The sequence below is a fragment of the Aspergillus brasiliensis genome (assembly GCF_001889945.1).
Source record: "Aspergillus brasiliensis CBS 101740 unplaced genomic scaffold ASPBRscaffold_6, whole genome shotgun sequence".
Taxonomy (NCBI): Eukaryota; Fungi; Ascomycota; class Eurotiomycetes; order Eurotiales; family Aspergillaceae; genus Aspergillus; species Aspergillus brasiliensis.
In genome coordinates, this window is record NW_027137447.1 from 1,989,372 (window position 1) to 2,009,394 (window position 20,023).

The 20,023-nt window shown below is 52.7% G+C and overlaps 9 protein-coding genes across 9 annotated transcripts; 4 read left to right on the forward strand and 5 right to left on the reverse strand.

Annotated features, from left to right (window-relative positions):
* The first annotated feature begins 1,766 nt into the window (after nt 1-1,766).
* Nucleotides 1,767-3,472, forward strand: ASPBRDRAFT_43644 (uncharacterized protein). Its single transcript, XM_067625038.1, has 4 exons — nt 1,767-2,058; nt 2,118-2,347; nt 2,415-2,625; nt 2,685-3,472. The coding sequence occupies exons 1-4, from the start codon at nt 1,786-1,788 to the stop codon at nt 3,354-3,356; spliced, it is 1,386 nt and encodes a 461-aa protein (XP_067479497.1). The 5' UTR covers nt 1,767-1,785; the 3' UTR covers nt 3,357-3,472.
* On the reverse strand, nt 3,248-6,522 carry ASPBRDRAFT_675371 (bifunctional terpene synthase/polyprenyl synthetase family protein). Its single transcript, XM_067628914.1, has 9 exons — nt 5,806-6,522; nt 5,702-5,748; nt 5,404-5,651; nt 4,724-5,351; nt 4,511-4,665; nt 4,189-4,454; nt 4,071-4,137; nt 3,938-4,019; nt 3,248-3,880 (listed from the first exon to the last, which is right to left on the reverse strand). The coding sequence occupies exons 1-9, from the start codon at nt 6,080-6,082 to the stop codon at nt 3,563-3,565; spliced, it is 2,088 nt and encodes a 695-aa protein (XP_067479498.1). The 5' UTR covers nt 6,083-6,522; the 3' UTR covers nt 3,248-3,562.
* A 550-nt stretch (nt 6,523-7,072) lies between these two features.
* On the forward strand, nt 7,073-8,273 carry ASPBRDRAFT_125552 (CRAL-TRIO domain-containing protein; the record flags this gene model as incomplete). The annotated part of the gene is made up of 4 exons (XM_067617800.1): nt 7,073-7,212; nt 7,262-7,403; nt 7,454-7,837; nt 7,896-8,273. 4 exons carry the CDS (start codon nt 7,073-7,075, stop codon nt 8,271-8,273), a joined length of 1,044 nt encoding a protein of 347 aa, XP_067479499.1.
* A 120-nt stretch (nt 8,274-8,393) lies between these two features.
* ASPBRDRAFT_125951 (tellurite-resistance/dicarboxylate transporter family protein) lies at nt 8,394-9,548 on the reverse strand (the record flags this gene model as incomplete). The annotated part of the gene is made up of 1 exon (XM_067617836.1): nt 8,394-9,548. One exon carries the CDS (start codon nt 9,546-9,548, stop codon nt 8,394-8,396), a length of 1,155 nt encoding a protein of 384 aa, XP_067479500.1.
* A 689-nt stretch (nt 9,549-10,237) lies between these two features.
* ASPBRDRAFT_30584 (MIP/aquaporin family protein) lies at nt 10,238-12,163 on the reverse strand (the record flags this gene model as incomplete). The annotated part of the gene is made up of 2 exons (XM_067622794.1): nt 10,238-12,061; nt 12,128-12,163. 2 exons carry the CDS (start codon nt 12,161-12,163, stop codon nt 10,238-10,240), a joined length of 1,860 nt encoding a protein of 619 aa, XP_067479501.1.
* A 1,533-nt stretch (nt 12,164-13,696) lies between these two features.
* ASPBRDRAFT_591254 (uncharacterized protein) lies at nt 13,697-14,845 on the forward strand. The gene has a single exon (XM_067628002.1). The coding sequence runs from the start codon at nt 14,023-14,025 to the stop codon at nt 14,722-14,724; it is 702 nt and encodes a 233-aa protein (XP_067479502.1). The 5' UTR covers nt 13,697-14,022; the 3' UTR covers nt 14,725-14,845.
* Nucleotides 14,846-14,966: 121 nt separating this feature from the next.
* Nucleotides 14,967-16,166, reverse strand: ASPBRDRAFT_55474 (uncharacterized protein; the record flags this gene model as incomplete). Its single annotated transcript, XM_067627392.1, has 1 exon — nt 14,967-16,166. One exon carries the CDS (start codon nt 16,164-16,166, stop codon nt 14,967-14,969), a length of 1,200 nt encoding a protein of 399 aa, XP_067479503.1.
* A 527-nt stretch (nt 16,167-16,693) lies between these two features.
* Nucleotides 16,694-18,259, forward strand: ASPBRDRAFT_65896 (Gfo/Idh/MocA family protein). Its single transcript, XM_067628611.1, has 3 exons — nt 16,694-16,818; nt 16,881-17,483; nt 17,539-18,259. The coding sequence occupies exons 1-3, from the start codon at nt 16,767-16,769 to the stop codon at nt 18,105-18,107; spliced, it is 1,224 nt and encodes a 407-aa protein (XP_067479504.1). The 5' UTR covers nt 16,694-16,766; the 3' UTR covers nt 18,108-18,259.
* Nucleotides 17,926-19,624, reverse strand: ASPBRDRAFT_675393 (MFS transporter). Its single transcript, XM_067628915.1, has 2 exons — nt 19,382-19,624; nt 17,926-19,313 (listed from the first exon to the last, which is right to left on the reverse strand). The coding sequence occupies exons 1-2, from the start codon at nt 19,587-19,589 to the stop codon at nt 18,190-18,192; spliced, it is 1,332 nt and encodes a 443-aa protein (XP_067479505.1). The 5' UTR covers nt 19,590-19,624; the 3' UTR covers nt 17,926-18,189.
* Nucleotides 19,625-20,023: the final 399 nt, after the last annotated feature.

A 20,023-nucleotide genomic window follows, 5' to 3' on the forward strand; every position in this document is an offset into this window, starting at 1 on the left:
TTGTATACGCCAGTTGGTTCATTAGTTGCAAAGTATGCTCATGATATGCTCTTACTTCTGGGTGCTATTCAGGTCTTGCTGTTTTTCTCTCCAGGCTATGCTTGTTGAGGCTGCAATGCAAAGCTAGTGTTAGTTGCTCAGCATAGTAGATTCTCGACAAATTTATGTCTGTAATGCTACAGGAAAAGTAGAATGATGTGGCTACATTACTAGTTTAGTTATTTCTCAGATCAGTGTGATACGAAAGGTTCATGTAAGTTGTAGAATCTGCTTGATGACTATACGATCAACCTACTGCTAGTAGTAGTAGTGGTGGTGGTGGTGGTGGTGGAGTTGGTTATATATATCCGCAGTGGGTACTGAGTACAGTGGCACTTAAGCGTCGCATAGAAACGATACGACAAAACTGAACATTAAAAGGCAAATACTTTTTTAAACCCAACAGCCAGCACTTTGTAAGTTACAACCTAGCAAGCCCATCATGACTACTAATATCGCATTATTAGTAGATGCTCTACAATACAGCGAGAAACACAATTGCATCTCCCCTTTCACATGACGGAGGCACAACCAACCGAGGACATACCCGCCCGTGCCAGAAAGTACACTTGGCCGTCCATGTATCTTATTAGCCTCTCTTTCAGTGTTGGATCATAATTATCTGTTTGGCCAGCAGGTACCTCCACCACTGCAGGGTAAAGCGGAAACCTTTCCCCGCGAGTGCGACGTTACATCACACTCGCGCCATAGTTGCCTTGTCTGCTGCGAGCGGCAAGTGACGCGACTCGTCATGTGCGTGCATAAAGTCACTGCGCTTAGTCAGTTACACAGCACAATACAGACAGCTAACCCAATTAGGAAGGCGCGTCGCTCAAAAGCGCGATGACAACCACCTTCAGATACCTAAATGACTCAGTTCTATCCGCTGATTTATTGTATATAATTGATCGGAGACAGGTTAAGGTTAGATACATATTGTACACTGACTTTCTGCCAACTTCTCGAGCACCCCTGACGAAGATGTTCAACCCTTGGTTCCGTCCACTTCGAAGACATCGCTGCATCGCCGACACCAACATTAGACAAGACAGCTGGAGTAGCAGTTTGTGCAACATTAGTTAGAAGGTGAGATTCGCCCTAGGTTCCTTGACAGGCAGGCGATTTGATCCTCAGCGGATTCCGAGCAGCCTGCGCTAAAGTTGGTGCCCGCATAGTCAGTCGAGATTCAGCCTTTCGCCAAACCCCTGCAAATATTCCGATATGATGATACTAATTCCCTCGGAGGGCCTTGACCATGTATGACGAGCACTGCACTTTGAACTAGGCATCATTGTATCAAGAATGCATGAAGTTGCAAAGCCACGATACTACCTATAAATAGTTGCAACCATCCCATGTCGCCCTGCAGGAAAATGCTGCTAAATTACCAGCTGACCTTAGGGCGTCTTGATGGCTATGGATGACGGCGCGGTCCGCGGCGCCTTGCAGTGGAGCCGGGTTGCCCTCTCTTAAAGACGCCAATGGCTCAACCAGCCACTTAACGACGGACCGGGTGGCAGACATGCAGGGGTTAACGGAATGGCTAAGCCACCAGTCGCCAGCGGGTGCATTCTGGAAGAGGTTTCAGATAAGCGCCCATTTCCTGGCCACTCATAGCCCCGCCAGAAAAGACCTGGGGAGGTTGCCTAACCTCAAGCAGCCAGCACGAAGGGCTATATTGGCAGCCCATCTCCCCGAAGAACTGACGGGCAGTCACTCTGATCGCAGTCCCGGCCACCATCCCCCATGTCCACCAATTCCACATCAACCGCAGCCATTATCGATGGCTGGATTGACGAGCCCGATGGGCGTGGGACCTGGACCATTCTCTCGAGTTGTCTACTGACTATTGTACTGTGTTGCTGGACGGCTGTCATGCCCAACATTCCTGCCCCCTCCGACCGATGGTATCACGGCCTGCGCGACCGACTGCATTTGGCCTCCCTGGGACTCCTGGGCCCTGAATTCCTTCTAATGCTGGCTCTGGGACAGTGGTCCTCCGCGCGAGCATCTGTTAAGGTCTCGAAATTCTGCTGTACTACTTTGCTCAGAGCAACCCAGTCTAACGCTCACGTCAGGAATTTGAGCGACTAGAGGCAGCAGACACCGCCAAGCGACCCCTTTGGACTTTAACTCATGCCTTCTATGCGGATATGGGAGGCTTTTTAGTGAAGGGTCCTGAAAGCGACCGGCCATTCCCAGTAAACGCGAAGCAACTTCATTTTCTCATTGAAAGGGGGTATGTCGAGTACCCTATGATCAGTGAAGACTACATAAACGATCGGAACAAATCCGACACTTTCTCTCGGTACGTACTGAACTTGCTTGCGACCGTTTCTTATCAAATCACTCATATTCTCGCCTCCATGATTCAGGGTCATCGCAGTCTGCCAGGCACTCTGGCTGCTCGTCAACTGCGCCATGCGTGTAGCTCAAGGGCTAGCACTGACGACCTTGGAGCTCACCACCATCTCCTTTGTGGTCGTGTTTCTGGTGACCTCGTTCTGCTGGCGGTTCAAGCCATCAGACATCTCGAGTAGCCTGATTTTACAGGCTAACACAGATATGGATATCATCCGAAAAGAGGTTCGATTAACTCTACTCCTGGTGATGTTTATCGTTGACAGGATATAATTCTGGAGTAGCATTGCCCATACCCCTTGCAAGAATGGCACGAGACGCCCCTCGACTTCGTCTGCGACGACGTCTCCTTCTGCGCAGTACATTGGCGTTACTACACAGAGATCCTACGCAAGATGCATGTTCCCATGTTCTCACGCCCCATGACCGCAAGACCACGCGATCGCATTGTCAGCGACAACTTCCCCATCACAGATATGAAAGCCGATTGCATTGCCACCCCGGTGCTACTTCTATTCGGCTCGATATTCATGCTTGCCTGGGATTTCCACTTTCCATCCCGCGCCGAATGTATTTTATGGCGTATCGCCAGTATCTACAATTTGGTATTCACCGTCGTAGGGGGACTGCATGCTGGTTACTGCGACAAAATTGTGCTGCCCAGGGAGTATAAGCGGCGAATTATTCTTCCCTTGTCGATACTAAAGACCTCGACCACCCCGTCCCGGCAGCGGTCGTACCTGCGAAACTTAGCAGCCACGTTGCGAAATATCGACCCAGCTCGTGATCCGAAGAGAGAAGTGCCGCTTCGCGTGTTATTTCCTACCTCGGTGCTCTGTGCAGCCTACTGCGTGGGCCGAGCGTATGTTCTTACGGAAGACTTTATCGGACTGCGCAGCTTGCCTGCCAGTGCCTTTCAGACAGTTAGCTGGTCGGACTATGTTCCACATTTGTAGAATAGCGCTGTGAAGCGTCTGTTCAATTACCTGCTCGTCTATAAATATGTATCACCAGACATAGAAGTTCTATTTACTCTAACTGCTCAAATGACATGCCCACCCAATATCTCGTACCAACATCACTCCAGAAAGCATAAAACGTAAAACAAACGCCAAAAAATCCATAACTGTCGTTACGGGCATCCATCATCTATATAGCAATATCAGACTTCCAATCGGTGAACAAGCAGTTTCAGAACCCAATTCGAGCAGCCGGATTCCTTCTCCACTTGATCAATCCTCAGCCGGATCTCACCCATCAGGCCTCTGAGTGTCTTTTCCGTGTATGCCATGCTCCCGCTGTCATGGAGACGACCCAATACGAGCTGCTTCTGCGTGACATCAAGCCCACCAGACTGGCGGCCTTGTTGTAGAAGAAGTCGGATTTCTGACCATTCAGGCAATAGCTTATGCGCATGGATCAGAGGAAACGAGAACTTCCCCTCATCGAGATCTTCGCAAAAGCCTTTCTGTCCGGTATACTTGATTTCCAAGTCAACTTCTAATCACATTATGTTGTAAGGTAGGGATGAACGTACCTCTTCAGTAAGATTCTTGTAATCGTCTCTGATTTGGAAGTACTCTCCCATGAGATCGACGAGAGGTTCTAGGGATATGTGCCTATACCGAGAGGTGTTAGTATACTCTGGTAATAAGGTATCTTGTGCTTACTGGTTCTTCTTCAATGTGGCCTTTTGCATCATTAATCGAGCGACAAGCCGGAAGAGACCGCCTGTTTCTGATCACCAGTCAGTATATGTCTGTTGTATTAGAGGAGGAATGGGTATACTTTGACGGATCATCTCCCGGTATTCCTCCTCCGAAGGACACTCGTCCTGCCGTGTCCAGTACAGGTCGAAACTCTGGCCAATGAACAGATTCCGCATCTCCTCTACGAAGATGTCTAGACAGCGCGAGTCCTCTAACTGCCGTACCTGGTCCATGGCCTGGATCAGGACAAAGTTTGCCGAGTTGATGGTCAGCGCTTGTCCGAAGATAGTGTGTGTCGCGGGCTGGCCTCGACGTAGAGGCGATCCGTCTTCGATGTCATCTAGCCTACGGGTTGTTAACAGGGTCAAGGTCACGCTACATCTTTTGGCTCAAGCACTCACATCAAAGATGCATTATGCAACGTCTTCGCAATGGACTTTATGACTCCGACGAAGCGATCCGGGAGGACAAGCCACACGTTCAGCGCGTCGATAAAGGCCTCGCGGACGCCTTTGGAGGGGAGGGAGGCGATGTACTCGGCTGGACCGAGGAGATGCTGGTAGACTGTTAACATTGTTTCATCAATAGCCCATGATAATGGACAATGCGCTTACCTCCGTCCCAAGCATAACACGGTCTGGCTCCTTTCCCTCGTCGAGCGAAGGAGCCGAGGATACCGATGATCGTGCAGAGCGATCACTTGCTCCGGACCAGACCGAGGACTCGGATGAGATACTATCTCCTGATATACTCCGTCGTTTACCTTCATTACATACATCGCGCGCCTCGTCCATCGACGCTCGCAAAAGGGCACTTCCCTCCTCACACAACCAGGGGTGATACCGGGGACATCGCAGACTCCAGGCGATGTTTCCTGGGATCTGGTATCCCAGCGCAGTGAGATACAATTGCAGCTTCGTATTGGACTTTCCCTCACCGCTGATAAAGTCCCGTACTCGTTGCTGGTACTCCCTCTCGTAGTCGTTGGTGACTTGCCGGACACGCCTTTTGGCTTCCTGTTCATCCACCTGGTGCCATTGCATGAATAGCCAGACGGCATTCGTCATAGTGGACTGGTTTGATTCCGGTTGTTGGAATTCTTCCCACTCGATATCGAAGGAGAAGTAGTCGTTGGCAAGTCCGAGAGCTGCATAGCACGGCTTGACGATAGGAGCGACGAGTTCCTCTTCCTCGGGTGTGAGGAGAATGTTCATTCCGAAACGCATCAACGTGTCCACGAACCTGTAACCCAGGTTAGATCTTCTCGAATGTAAGACAGCTCGTGTCGTCTTACGGCGCCCCAGTGTCAATAATCCGAAAATCCACATATTCTTCCAGGTTACTGAACGTGCGCGTCTTGTCCTGCTTTACCGTTGTGTCGATCATCGTTTTCCAGGAGTCAATGACCACCTCCGCGCACACAGGATCGATCGACAGTAAGTCGAGTAGCATTTTCGACTGGATCTGTTTTGTGCCAGTGACTGATCGCACCGTTCGATACTCCGTCTCATCGAGAGCAATGTCGTCTCTGTTGATGTTTACCTGGGATTTGTTAGACCGGTAGCTGGAATCAACTTTGCTACAAGACTTACTGTGGATTTGGCAGCCGATTCAACCACATTATCGTACATGAATGCATCTAGTTCATGTGAGATTTCACGGAGATAAAGTGGCTAAATGGGGCTAAGGATCTCACATTCGAAACAGTAGCTAATGATGGCAATGCGATCGGGCCGGCAAAAGGGCAAGACGACCGCGGCGAAGTGGCCTTCCCATGGATTACCGCATCCCCAGCGCTCGATCGGGCCGATATACTGCTCCCAGTCGTCACGGCATTGCTGGGATCCTTTGTTGGCTTGATCCTCATACTTGTGGCGTCGTAGGGGATAATTGTGACAGAATCCTTGAATATCCGACGAGGAACGAGGAACCGGATCGGATGTATCGTCGGGGGATAGACTTGTAGGGACCATTATGAAACGAGAAAAGGAATAAATTCCGACCGCTAATCATCAAGTAGCCTTGCAGGTCATGCAGGGAAGGTGAGTGGCCAGGAACAGACAATGGCCGTTTTTAAATCATCCCCTTGTGCTGAAAGATCCCTGGCAGGCCCATAATGAGGCACTGTAGCGTAATACCAACTTCACATATTGCCATCACGGGTCCGCTTTCTACAAGAACAGGCGTTCATCTGAGCGGGAAGCGCAATCTGATCTGATGTTTCTGGAGATACGATGATGGTTCATTGTAGGCATCTGCCAATCAACCCCTTGCGGGCAGTGGAGATCTGCGAACCATCAACCAGAGTTGCGTCGCGATGAGGTGTGCCAGGGTTGGGTCAATCCACTGGAATCCACTCGAGTTCTTCATCCTTCGCGCCTGATTGGGGGACGGCATCAAGATCTCGAGGGTGCAGATCATCTGTGGGTTTACTAGAGCTGGTAAGGTTGAAGATTGTCATTCCAGGCCCGGCTCTTGCAAGGAACTTTGATTTCATACAGTTTGATTTCGGCATTCCGTCTGATTCTGGGTCCTTTGCAATGTATCGGCCAATCGGGTGAGGGTTGTTGGTGACGCAAACCGGGAACTGGAGGATCGACAGATGAAGCCATCATCATGGATCTTAAACTTCATCACTACACTAAACATCCATGAGGAATAGATGTGGCCGGAAGAGAGATCCGACAGCTGGCTTTGGCGATAGCTGGGATCATGGAATGGAGAAGAACCCCTCGTGCACAAGACGAATTCCAATCAAAAGTTGGGGGCGTGCTGGCCATTCTACATCATCCTGCAGCATGCCGCTAAGGCTGTGACCCAATTCAGCCGCCCCAGCCACTCAGTAAGCAACCTCATCGTGACACCAGTCACTGAAGCGACACCATTAACCTGCAACAACATAGATTGATCAATCCTCTGACCTCCTAGCAGTTCACCGTCCGCCGAGCTTGTCGCATCACAACATGGGAGAGTTAACCACGGACCCGTCGACGGTCCTCGAGACCTTCAAGGGTCTCATTGCTGCAGAAGGCCTGTTGGCGCGTCGGGAGGGGTTACAGGCCGGGGATGTCGAAGATGGGATCACCGATGACCCTACCCTTTTGTGAGCAGAATACCCCCCTGTCATCGATGCCGTACTGATCGTGATGTAGACGATATTTGGAAGCTCGCCAAATGAATCCCAAAGCTGCTCTAAAACAATTTCAAGAGGCCGCCAAGTTCCAAGCCGATAGACATATTCTCCGTCTGTACGACCTGATCTCCATGGAGCATTACGAGGAGACACGCAAGCTGGTATGCTAGTATCCCGCGAGTAACAAACAAACTATCTGACAAGATGACAGTATCCTCACTGGACGGGACGACGAGACCGACGAGGACAACCAATCCTGGCGCTCGATGTCGCTCACTTGAATGCATCGACCATGACAGCGTGGAGGAAGACGCGCGATATTTCCAGACACACTGAGATAAATTCCCCAGATCCAATCATCCCGGATATGGAACAACGTGCAGCCATCCATTTCGATAGTCTGACTCGATTCGTACTCCCGCTGTGTTCGGCCATGCGCGACCGGCCAGATCCTACCACTCCCATCACTAAATCCATCTACATCGTCGATGCCTCCGCCTTATCTTTGAAGCAGGCCTGGGATTTGCGCGATTTTGCACGCGATATTAGCTGGATTCTGGCGACATGCTATCCGGAGACTATTGATCGTATTATCGTAAGTGATTCAGACACTATGACCGGTATAACCCCTTGTTGATGTTGACTGCTACTAGGTGGGCAATGCCCCCTTCTACTTCGCCAAGATCTGGGCATTCATGAAGAACTTTGTCGAGCCCATGACAGCCGATAAACTGGTCATTACCAAGTCCGCGGATGCATACGCGACCATGGCGGAGCACATGGAACACCAGGACATTCCCAGCCAGTTCGGAGGCGGCTTTCAGTTCACGAATGGGATGCTGCCGGACCTGGATGAGGGGATTCGGCAGGCTCTACGATGGACCAGCGGCGGTAAGGAGGCATTCCCGCAGGGGCCACTCAAGTGGACCGAAGACGACAATGGCCAGCGCAGGGCGATAGCAACGGGGAGTATTGATGGGCGGGAGAGAAGTGAGGAAATTGCACTCCTTTCACAAGAGCTACCGAATTGATTGCATGGCATATTATCTTCGAAGATGAAAATGATATCGTGATGCTCAAGAACATAGCCCGCTATGCTGTTAACTCTATATCTATTCTCTAATGGGCAATAAATTTACCAGATTATACAGCTAAAACTCCCTCTTATACACCCACTTAAATATCTGACACACCGTGATCGTCAACCACAAACACACCTGAAAAATAGTCATGCCCGACGCCACCCACTCAATCGCCGGCGAAGCCAAATACTCCCCCATATCGATAGTAGCCAGCACGAAGCCCGTAATAGGGAAGACCATACACCACCAGAGCGTTTCAAAGCGAATCGTGCGATGCCACAGCGCCTCGAGCATACTCAGCGCCGCCATGCAGAAGAGGAAGAAGGCCAGAACCCAGAGGAATACCGACGCGACCACCGCCACAATCAGCAGGACATCCGCGGTGCGCACACTGGTTGCGGCGCTGATATAGTGATTGGGAAGCTTTTCCACCGCCGCATCGGCCATGCTGACCATGGCGATGATGGTGAAACTGGGCGGGCCGACGGCGATGAACATTTCTGGTCGGAAATTAGGCACGGGGAGACCCTCGCTGGAGATTTCTGTCAGGCTCTGTACCAATATGACGAGGAACATGAGGAACCCGAAGCCTTGCATGGTGGTGCCGCCGACGAGCATGGGCACGGCTTGCGCAGGGTCCTGGTTCGGGGCGAGAACGCCGGCCATGGTGCCACTGAGCATGGGTGGGAAGTACGGTAGGATGTTCACGATGGCGAAGTGGTCGCCGTGGGTGGTGCCGGTGTATGGGATCCACCAGCCTATGGCAATGGACAGGAGCAGTGATACCCCGGTGTAGACCCAGAAAAAGACGTTCAGGGTCAGGATTAACCAGCGGCCACAATGGGGGGTGCCGTAGTAGGATGTGCAGAAGATGATGGTCGCGAAGGCGAGCAGCGCGACGGGGACGAAGTATAGGTCCTGGGGCTTCTTGATGTGCAGCCAGCGTGCGGCGAAGTTGGGGGACTCCTCCAGGGGTTTGAACACATTCTGTGGTCGGACAGCCTCGAAGAGGAGACAGAGGGTCACCGTGGTGTAGATGACGAGGTTGGCGATGAAGACGATGGTTCCGATGGTGGTGAGGCCGCTGAACTGGTGAGGCGTCTGGTGTAGCAGCACTGCAATACCACCCCAGCTGAGTGAGATGGCATACCAGCCCCAGGTTACCGATGAGGTGACTCTGCGAATTGGAGACATTGTCCTGTTTTCCTCTGCATCTTGGCTCATATCGATGGAGGTGGTGGCTGGAGGCGGAGGAGTCGAATATCGATCACGACCAGGGGGCAGGAGTTGCCCAACTAAATAGCCCCCGTCTCTATGTTGAGTTGTAAGAAACCTGTAGATGTCTGCTATCTGTTGCTTATTCTGGACATCACCGAGCATCATATCCAGTCTGTTACTCTCGGGGGCAATGGATGGTGACGTCATTTTCATGGTAGTGGAGACTCCAAATCAGGCACGTCTACACAGATGATGAAAGACCATATTGCAAAGACCAATGTCTGCTCAACAGAATCCTGTGAATCGGCTCATGTCTCGGTCGGATGCCGGGAGTGGTCCCATACTTGAATCGGGATACCGAAGGTAGCCGGTAGGATGGAAAATATGCCGGAAAGCCACATCCGAGTATCGTTGCCAATTGAGGCATCATCATACTAGAATCCTAGTATAGTACCCAGGCTGGAATACTACGAGTAGTCAGTATTAAGATGGATCTTGAATAGAATAAACTAATGCAATTGAAAGTCCTGTCCCAAATCTCAATATGTACAACGCTTATCGCTCATCAGGGTATAAATGAGCATCATGTAGTTACAAACATCTCTCCGTAAGCCTCTATACCTAATCAACCTCCCTTATATACCTCAATAAATCATTCTAGCATCTATACAACCACCCTTTCTAAACAACAACCCTCAACGCACAGTCTTCTCCCCCCGGTCTTTCCGCGAAAGACGCAGCCGTTTCCCCCACTTCATGCGACTCTTGCGCATCGCGCGCTGCGTGCGTTCCCAGGGGTAATTGACCGGCGATTCACCACCCGTGAAGATCATGAAATCGTACAGGAAGGCCCCCAGAAAAGAGCCCGACAGGGATCCAGCCCACGGTCCATAGAACCAGTACGGATTGGTGAAGAGAGACGAGCCATACCCCAGAGCCAGCAATGCGAGTCGCGGCCCGAAATCTCGACTCGGATTCAAGGCGGCACCCGTCTGATAGGCAAAAGTCATACTGTTGCAGGCCACCATGAGACCCACGATGAGGGAGTTCATACCGGCTCCCGGGGGTGCGTTCTGGTCATCACCCAGGGCCAGGACCACCACGGTCAGCACCATGGTGCCCAGGAATTCGGTGAAGAAGGCGGTACCCGGACCAATCCAGGCCTCGCGCTGGCTGGTTACGAAGCTGTTGATGACGTCCGTGGCTGAGTTGGTCAGGAGGTAGTGCTGGATGGAGTGATAGTAGAGACCGTAGGCGGCGAGCGCGGCGATGAAGGCCCCCAAGAACTGGGCGGCAAAGTATTCGGGCATCTTGCTCTTGGGAAACCCCCGGTAGAACCACAGCATGATGGTGATGGTCGGGTTGAGATGCGCACCGGACACACCACCAGAGACATAAATGGCCATCATGGTGGCAAACCCCCAGGCCCAGTCGGTGGTGTTGGGATTACCGGCGTTGGCCAGGGTCACTGCCAGATCGGCGGAAAAGCCGACGAACAGCTGCACGAAGACCCCCAGGGACTCGGCCAGGGCTTCGCGGTGATGCGTGCGGATGACCGACCAGGTGGTGTGGTTGTTGTGCACCTCCTCCTCCACCAGCTCCTGCACCAGCGGATGCAGATCGTCCGGATAGGCCGCCTCGATCTCCTCCAGGTCGGGCAGGTCGTCGTCCAGCATCATCCCGTCCTTGCCATCGTCAGCGCGCAGCTCGGGCTCCTCCGGCACGGGCTCCAGGGGCTCCTCACTACTCATTTGCGGGGGTTCTTCGTGGGTCTCACTGGGCGCCGGGGTCTCGCCTTCGGGCACTGTCGACAGATTCTCGGGTGGGAGATCCCAGGCGGAGGGACGGCGGATGCGCGACGACGACGTGCGCGAGAGTCGCGACCCTTGTCGTGTGGTGGTGGCATCTCCACTGAGGATCTTGTTCATGAAGTTGTTCTCGCGCTGGATCCGGGCGTCTTCCACCTGCGCCGCCATCTTCCGGGGGTCCGCCGTCTTCTCGATCTGGCCTTGTTCCAGGTCATTGGGGTCGACATCCAGCCCCAGCTTCTGGGAATTTTCGGCCGGCAATTGGATATTTTGACGTGCTTCCAGCAGCTCCTCCTTGGTCGGCACCATGCCCGGTCGGACGACACGCGGGAGCGGCTTCGCCAGACCCCAGACAGGTTTGGAGTTGGCTGGTTGTTCGTAAGACGGGTTCAGATCGCCATAGCCGGGTTGCACAAACGGCTCATGGGCCAGGCGCAGTTGAGGCGTCTCGTCTGGTCCCGCCATGGTGAAGCGCCCTTGGGTTCGTTCCGCCAGCGTGGTGCGTCGCGTCAAACTGGGGATGCCACTTCCACCACTGCGACGGGAGGCGGCGGAGCTGCGTCGACGGACTCCAGCCCCGGAACCATCGCGACCAGAGACGCGGCGAGTCGGAGAGACGAAGTCGGCGTCACCGGCAGTCCCGCGACGGCCGCGAGTGGGTGATAATGGGGAGGTGGGCGGATTCTCACTCCGCGGGGAGATCGCATCGGACTGTGAAGTAGGGTAACCCTCAGGTCAGCTCTCGAATGAAGTGAAGGGAGAAGCGAGTGTGCATACCCTCGCCCGTGGGCGCCCGGGTTCTCGGTCGTCCATCTTGTGACGGAATTGGACGTTATATGCTTATTCGAACTGTGATGATATTGCTACTGTCGGCGGGATGCGGAATACCGACTCTGCTGGAAGTAATGACTGAACACACTCAGGTGTCTAGCCAATGTTCCAGATGTTAGGAGACAGCCAGCGAGCAACAAATGGAGGGTATAAAAGACGGAGAAGAGAGAATGGCATGAAGCAGCATGGGCCATGACGACGTGCTGGCACTCTCCCCGCTCCTCCGACTGGACCAGAGACTGCAGCGAGGGCATAAGCGAGCACATCCACACCGGCCATTGAGCAGCATTGATGCGCAAGATCTACAGGCCAATTCATTGTGGTGGTGCGGGTAGGCCGTCGGGGAGCGTTGAAGACATGGAAGACTGGCGTCATGGGTGGATCGCCTGGGGCTTGTCGGAAAGCTTAGGAGGGAAAACAATCGACACGCAACAGGGTTTGGTTCCTGGCCTGATCCCCAAATGCTTCGCTGGTTGGTTCTCGTCGGCGATATAACCCACTGTTGTCCCCGCTCGATGACGGTCCTCTGTGGTCATTGTCATCGATCAGCTTGAGTGACTGGGCCATGGAGGGCATTATCCCCTCCTCATCGATCGATCGAGGAGCTGCGGTGGGAGTGACCAGAAAGATGCGAGGATATCTGCTTAACCCACGATGTTGTGCACTGAATATGCAGCATAATAATGCTGTTAAGATATGATATTCTATACAGTGGTTTGATATGGTTCGTGGTGGATGGAACGTGCGTGGCATTGGCCACGAGGAACCGCCCGGCACGACTTATTCATTCCTTGATTTCTGTTTCTCGGAGTTTGGGACAATCCAATTGAAGCCAATCCAATGCATTGTGCCTTCCGAGAATCGGACAATCCTCGGTAACTGGCAGAATTATTCCAGCTGCATTGCTGCTGGAAACTGATATCGCCAGAGACATTCTCAATGTTATTCCAAAAGTAACAAAGGTTCTTTGAGACCTTGCGAGAGCTAGTCAGTATCTACGCTGATAGCAAATGCTCCCTTTGTTCGGGATTTCCAGCAAATTGTTGGGGGCAGGGCGAGGTCTTGGCGATGAGTCTATCCGAGACTTCCGTGAAAGTTTGAACGGGGATGAAGGATGGAACTCAAGAGAGGGAGCACACTCTTCAATCGCATTCAATAATGCATCTGTGGTTATTTTTGCGGAAGATTGAAAGCATTAGAACAAATATCATGTCCATTTCCCACTTCCTAACCAGAGTACACCACCCACACGTTTTCATCCAAGGGAAAAAAAATTCTTTGTAACAGAATAGAAAATTGGCCCCTGAAAGGTTTACTCAGAGCCCACCCGATCTTCCGTAAGCGTCAATGTAAAAACCTGTGTCCTCCTGTTTCTGTTGTGTATTTCCTCTCATGGGAATCCACGGGTGCTTCACAATCGTCAACTTGTGTGTTGATCGCTTGGGCTGGTCACCTTTCAATCACTAGGCTGCAAGAGTGCTGCCTCGTTGAACTTCCCTACAGGCAGCCATGTCTGCCTGCCACCGAATACCTATCTACCAAGCAAATAGCAATAGTCAGAGACCCCAAATGAAGCAGTTCCACTCTGACAGACGATAAAAGATGAACAGTGGGGCGTGTCTCAGCTGAGTAGCGTCCACTTGCCGGATTAGGCCTGGAATAGCCTCGTCTTCGCCTCTTTCGGCCATAGGCGAGGCTCCTGTCAGCACTATCGCTGTTCGGCTCATCCATGGCCCAGGGTCCAAATCTTTTAGAATATAAAACCATGAATTCCCAGTTCGAGAGGCAGAGAATGGTTCAATACTTCAATACCCTGCGAGTGGCTCTATCTGCTGTCTGCCATGGCTGCCCTCGCCCGCCTCGGTGAGAAGATCTCCATCTGTCTCGCCGTTGGCATTCTCGCCTCGTGGATTGTCACTGCCTTGAGTTTGACCGCCATCAATGTTCTCAATACCGAAGCCACTTTCACTGCGCAAGCCGCCTCCATCAGCTTGTTCACCTTCCTGGTCTGCCGACTGCTGGTCCGCCTGCAGCCCGTCGCTGCCAACGAGGGAAGAACCATCGCGCATCTCCTGGCAACAGCGGACAACGGTTCCCGACGTGGCGCGCTCATTCTCATCTCCTTCTGCGGCACATGGCTGTACGAGCTGCTGACCAAAGGCGTCCTCCTGGTTCTGGTGACCGTCTTTGGCGCCGTCATGGCGACCGTGATCTACAACGACCCCAACTTCTCGGAAGACTGGCAGACCGAGCCGGTAGCCGAACAGCCCCAAACCACGGCGGCGCTGGTGGAAATCGACAAGTTCAAAGAAGAGGTTGGCTTCGACCCGACGCAACTTTTTCGTTCGATCCCGCCTCAGGCACTCGTCTACTTTATCGCTCTCGTGTGGTTCAACTTTATCAGTCTGGGGCTGTACATTCTCGGCCATGGGTTGAAAGCATTTTGTCGGGTCCTGGGATTCACTGTTACGCGCACGACGAGCAAAGATGCCCAGACAGTGCAAGGGTCTCCTGAAAAAAGCCCGGACGAAAGGGTGGATTAGAGTGGGTAACCTAAGAGGCATCTCTAGGACTAGGATGAATTTATAGACGGGTACCCTCAAACACACATTATGTGACCTCCCTCCGATCATAGCAGTGTTTTACATTAACTGCTTTCTCCGTAACGCAACCCCATTAATATTGAGGGCTTCGCCGAAATGATCCATGCTGATCGGACCACACCTGTTTCATTCCAGAAATAGAGGAAAGAATTGCGATGCACATGCTCAGACACAACTGTCGCCTAAGAACCATCCGTATCAGCATCTCCGGGGTCTACAATTCCCGCGATGCTAGTCGATTCCCGCCAGAACTCCCACACACGTCGGATGACAAGTTCCTGTTGCCCTTCCGTGAGATCCGTGTAGAGTGGTAGCAAGACAATCTCCGCCGCGGCGCGTGTGGTCACCCGATCTTCGCCGTGAAAGCACCCAACTCGCTGGCCAAAGGGCGAGGAGTGCAGCGGCACGAACTGGGCCTGCGTGTGTATCTGCCTGGATGCCATATGCTCGATGAAGGCGGGTCGGTCCGACGCGTCAGTCAACCGAAGCCAGAAGATGGCTGCGTTATGCTCCGCCTCCGCAGCGGGCTGGGGTAATCGAATGATGCCTGCGCGGGCCAAAGGGGCCAGGCGTTGGTGATAGCGAGACCAGAGGCGTCGACGGTGCGAAAGAATCTGCGGCGCGGCTTGCAACTGGGCATACAGAAAGGCTGCTTGGATCTCGCTCAGGGTTGCGTTAATCCCGACATCCAGCCATCGGTAGCTATCCACCTCGCCGCGCGAGAACTGAGCTCGGTTGGTGCCGTGTTCGTATAGTATTTCAGCTCGCGCAACAAGCGAGTCCCGGTTCACGAGTAAAGCGCCTCCCTGACCGCCACTGGTGAAGACTTTCTTTTCTTGGAAACTGATGCAGCCTAGGTGCCCTATGGTTCCCAGGGCACGTCCTCGATACGTGCTGCCGCAGGCCATGGCGGCATCCTCAACGACTAGCAGGTCGTGCCGGTTAGCAATATTCAATATTGTATCCATGTCGCAGGCGATGCCAGCATAGTGCACCGGCACAATGACTTTAGTCCGAGGCGTGATGACATCCTCGATCTTCTGCGCATCGATGTTCATGGTCGTCTCTTCCACATCAACAAAGACCGGTAGCGCCCCATGAACCACAAAGGCGTTTACTGTAGATACGTACGTGTAGCTGGGTACAATCACTTCATCCCCTGGCTGTAGATCGGCTAAAAGGGCTGCAATTTCCAAGGCCGAGGTGCACGAGCTCAAGACAAAGGCCTTGCCGTGTGGCATGTTTGATTCGAGCCATCGCTGGCACAACGCCGTGTACTTGCCTTTCCCCGTCAGAGTCCGGCTGGCGAGTACCTCTTGAATGGCCTCCAGCTCGTGGCCCGTCACGGTTGGCTTGAAGGTGGGTATACTCGCGTCCGACATGGCGACGCCTAAGGGATCAGGAATGAATCTTCTGCAGAGGGTGGTTGATACTGCCTACTCTGTTCCAAACAGTTATCCTGCATGGAAATATAATAACATCATCAACTATCAAATTGTATGTAAGAAATATCTGATTAGTCACGCTATTCTTGCCCCATCCTCTGGCTGTCCTGCACAGTGGCCTGAGTGATGTACATGACAACCGCCACTCAGACGTCGGTCGCCGAACGAGCATGTTCTTGGAGACCTTGAAGACTAGACTAAGACCATGGATGACACCCTCAGACACGTTACGAATCCCTGATATTTTCCCGTGCTGTTGTGGCATGTAACACAACCCCCTCCTTATGGCAGTTGTGAAACAGTGGTGTGTCAGTCTGTCTCACGCTTGTGACACTAGAGATAACTTTCCCAAAATATCGGTCATCGTGGCTTGGGGCGGGGTAAACGTGGTACAGGTTAAAGCTTTCAAACTTGATATGGCCTGGTTTACTGTCAGGAGCTCAGTGGGTTCTAATCTGCTTAAACGGGGCGGGTCTTTTATGCCCACCCCTGGCCTTGTTAGTCGATAGAGGCCAGACATATACCTACCCAACAAGCATGAGTGCCCAAGCTGCGCCCGCATCATTCTGCCTCCGCTGGGGCATTCTCGGTACGTGCCTCGCCTGCATTGCCTCATTCTTCGCTGCGCTGACACACTATTGACTTTGATAGCCACTGGAACCATCGCTGAGAGTAATATACATGGCATGTACTGCTGTTCTTCTATCCGGCTAATTCGAAATATAGCATTCGCAAAAGACCTTCTCATCGATCCCGCCTCACGAGGTGTCACCGATGTGTCGCATTTATTGGTGGCGGTGGCATCTTCGCGATCCACCGAGATCGCCAGCAGCTTCATCAACCAGATCGGAGCGCCCCCGTCGTGCCTTGCGTATGGTAGCTACGACGCTCTGGTGGCGGACTCCCGCGTAGATGCCGTCTACGTCGCCTCGCCGCATTCCCATCACTTCCAGAATGCCATGCTCGCTCTGCAGGCCGGAAAGCACGTCCTCTGCGAGAAGCCATTGACTGTGACAGCGAGACAGGCATCTCGTCTCGTCGAGACCGCTCGTGAGCGGGGATGTTTCCTCATGGAAGGCATGTGGACACGCTTCCTGCCCATAACAGCTAAAATCCGGCAAGAGATCCAGGACGGTGCCATCGGGCCCGTTGTTCGGGTCTTCGCGGACAATTCGATCGGAACGGACGCTTTGGTGGAGCTGAAGGACAGTTATCTGACCAAGAGAGAGTTGGCTGGGGGTGCGTTGCTGGATTGTACGTGATAATCGTCTCTGTGTGTACAAGGATGCTAATAAGGGCTGGAATACAGTGGCTGTATATCCGATCCATTGGATCTTCCAGGCCCTTGCTCCCATGCGAGTTACCAAGCCGAGTACCGTCCTATCGGCAACAACGCCCCTTCTCTCCGCCGGGGTGGACGAGTCAACGACCATTCTTATGACCTTTTCTGCCCAAAGTTCATCGCTTGTCTCGGTACAGGCTATTGCCAGTGCCAGCCTCCGTGCCACGGGTGATCCCGATGGTCATACCCCGGTAGTAAGAATCCAGGGTGACAAAGGGGAGATTCAAGTCTATGGCCGCCCGTGGTGTCCATCTAAATATCGGATCATCAAACGAGAGCAGCGGTTCGGTATGATAGGAGAAGCGGAAGAGTTCGAGTATCGCATTCCAGGAGGCGGACATGGGCTTTGCTTTGAGGCGGACGAGGTTGCCCGTTGTGTTCGAGATGGACGCCTGGAAAGCGCGGAGATGCCATGGAAGGAGAGCTTGGCTGTTATGAAGATACTAGATGCAGTGCGCAGGGCTCATGGACTCTCTTTTTCGGATATCGTCGAGGCGGATGAATATCCCGTATTGATGCCTGCAAAGATGTACTAAACACATAGTTGGCCTTCATTCCAGCATATTGAGAGATGGCTTTTGTAGGTAATTTACATGATCCCACCGTTGTCTTGATCAATCAGGCATCCAGCCGAACTGTAACACCCTGCTTCTTCATGGGGATGAATGCAATAACGAGGATTACCATCACAGCACTAAACGCTCCCAAGGAAATAGCCATCGTAGACCAACCCACAGCCTGTCGGATATATCCGGCATACAGAGGTCCAACCAGTGTCCCTGCCGCAAAGGCGGCGTTACTTAGTCCATAAGCCTGTGAAGAAGCACCCCCATCTCCAAAGATGCCCGGATGCCTATCCTCCATATCATCTTTAGCTAGCGTAATTTCTGTCATCATGGCCGGCATGGCAAGAGCGATTCCACAGCCGAACACAAACAGGAACAGCCGGAGCAGCACAGACATAATCAGCTCCGGCTCACGGACCACCGACAGCAACGTCATACTGGGGGTAATCAAGGAAAAGCCCAAAACCGCCGGCCAAAACGGACCGAAGCGATCGACCACAGACCCGCCCAGCGGAGAGCAGATCATCGGCAGTGTATTAGACAGAAATACAATGGCGATCTCCGTCGATCGGTAGGGAAAGACCTCGGGGAGATACACGGGCAGCACGGCCTCCAGGGCAGTCATGAACGAGTTGAGCATGAACATTCCCACCATTGCCACGATGAATCGAGGCATACGCACTAAGGATAATAATGCAGGCTTGCTTGGCGATGTTGTGGTAGGTGTTCCCGCGGCTTCCGAGATTAATGGACGCCCCTCCGCACCGGTGAGGTTTGGCTTGATATCATTTTCATGCGACGGCGTGATGAGAAGCACCCGAAGGACAAACTCCAGTACGACAAGCACAAAGGCTGGGACAAAGACGGCGAAGTATCCGGCCAGGTCATACAAAAACCCACCCACGATCGGCCCTGCGAATAAGCCAACGCTGAGGCTCATACTCGTAAAGCCGATAGCACGTCCGATGTGATCCTCCCCAACTGTGTCCAGCATCAGACTGAATCCGATCGTAAATACTATAGCAGTAGAACAGCCCTGAAGAATCCGTGCGAGAAGGATCAGGGTCAATGAGGTGGTTAGTGAGAACAGCAGTGTTGCACCCCCCATAACCCCGACCCCGAGCAGAAACGGTAGCTGCTTCGTGCGGGTTCGGTCGCCCATCCAGCCAAAGAGCACTGTAATCATAAGCCAATTAGTAGGTGTCTATATTGAGGATTAGTGGGCTGACAAAGGATGCACGCACATGAACCCAGCATGATGGACGCCCCGTAGCTGGCAAGGAGGATGGAATTCCAACGCTGAATATCGGCATCGGAGAGGCCTATACGCTCGGCAAGAGCAAATGGAAGCATGGGCACAACTAGCCCGTAGAGAAAGATATCAGTGAAGACTGCCACACAGACCACAATGACCGCAAAAGTGGTTGATGATCGGAACTGCTTCACTGACATATTGTGGAGGGACAAGACGGGAATGCAAGGCAGTGCAACAGGATCGCATTGAGGTGCAGGAACTGTGGGCGCCCGTCTGCATAGACAATATTTAACCCACCCTCAGCAATGATCTTTCAATCACGGCCATGTTCCTAAGCCTGAATCTTTTAGCAGGACAGAGGCCACAGTTCCATGCCGGCTTACTCAAGAGGTGAAAGTCTACCAAGGTCATACAATGGGTTAGGGATAGAGTCTGCAGCTCTTCAATTGGCTTACAAACTAGGCAGGATAATTGACAATAGTAGCCTCGTAAAGTCTGACATCTCTTGTGTCGCCCGTTCGCAGGTTAAAGGGCTGTTTCATAATCTTGACTGAGGACAAGCAAAAGCATGGAGTCTGGACGGACCTCTTATGGGGTTGACTTGTATTACCGTGTGTCACCCCAGTGCGAG

Bases quoted from the DNA above. Each gene is read 5' to 3' on its own strand.
- ASPBRDRAFT_43644 (XM_067625038.1), top strand. From the start codon at position 1,786: ATGTCCACCAATTCCACATCAACCGCAGCCATTATCGATGGCTGGATT. The intron at 2,348-2,414 runs GTACGTACTGAA...TCCATGATTCAG, and splicing joins AAATCCGACACTTTCTCTCG to GGTCATCGCAGTCTGCCAGG. The intron at 2,626-2,684 runs GTTCGATTAACT...ATTCTGGAGTAG, and splicing joins TGGATATCATCCGAAAAGAG to CATTGCCCATACCCCTTGCA.
- ASPBRDRAFT_675371 (XM_067628914.1), bottom strand. From the start codon at position 6,082: ATGGTCCCTACAAGTCTATCCCCCGACGATACATCCGATCCGGTTCCT. The intron at 4,666-4,723 runs GTAAGCGCATTG...ACAGTCTACCAG, and splicing joins GTGTTATGCTTGGGACGGAG to CATCTCCTCGGTCCAGCCGA. The intron at 4,020-4,070 runs GTAAGCACAAGA...CTCTCGGTATAG, and splicing joins GCCACATTGAAGAAGAACCA to GCACATATCCCTAGAACCTC.
- ASPBRDRAFT_591254 (XM_067628002.1), top strand. From the start codon at position 14,023: ATGGCTGCCCTCGCCCGCCTCGGTGAGAAGATCTCCATCTGTCTCGCC.
- ASPBRDRAFT_65896 (XM_067628611.1), top strand. From the start codon at position 16,767: ATGAGTGCCCAAGCTGCGCCCGCATCATTCTGCCTCCGCTGGGGCATT. The intron at 16,819-16,880 runs GTACGTGCCTCG...TGACTTTGATAG, and splicing joins CCTCCGCTGGGGCATTCTCG to CCACTGGAACCATCGCTGAG. The intron at 17,484-17,538 runs GTACGTGATAAT...GCTGGAATACAG, and splicing joins TGGGGGTGCGTTGCTGGATT to TGGCTGTATATCCGATCCAT.
- ASPBRDRAFT_675393 (XM_067628915.1), bottom strand. From the start codon at position 19,589: ATGTCAGTGAAGCAGTTCCGATCATCAACCACTTTTGCGGTCATTGTG. The intron at 19,314-19,381 runs GTGCGTGCATCC...TTATGATTACAG, and splicing joins GTCCATCATGCTGGGTTCAT to TGCTCTTTGGCTGGATGGGC.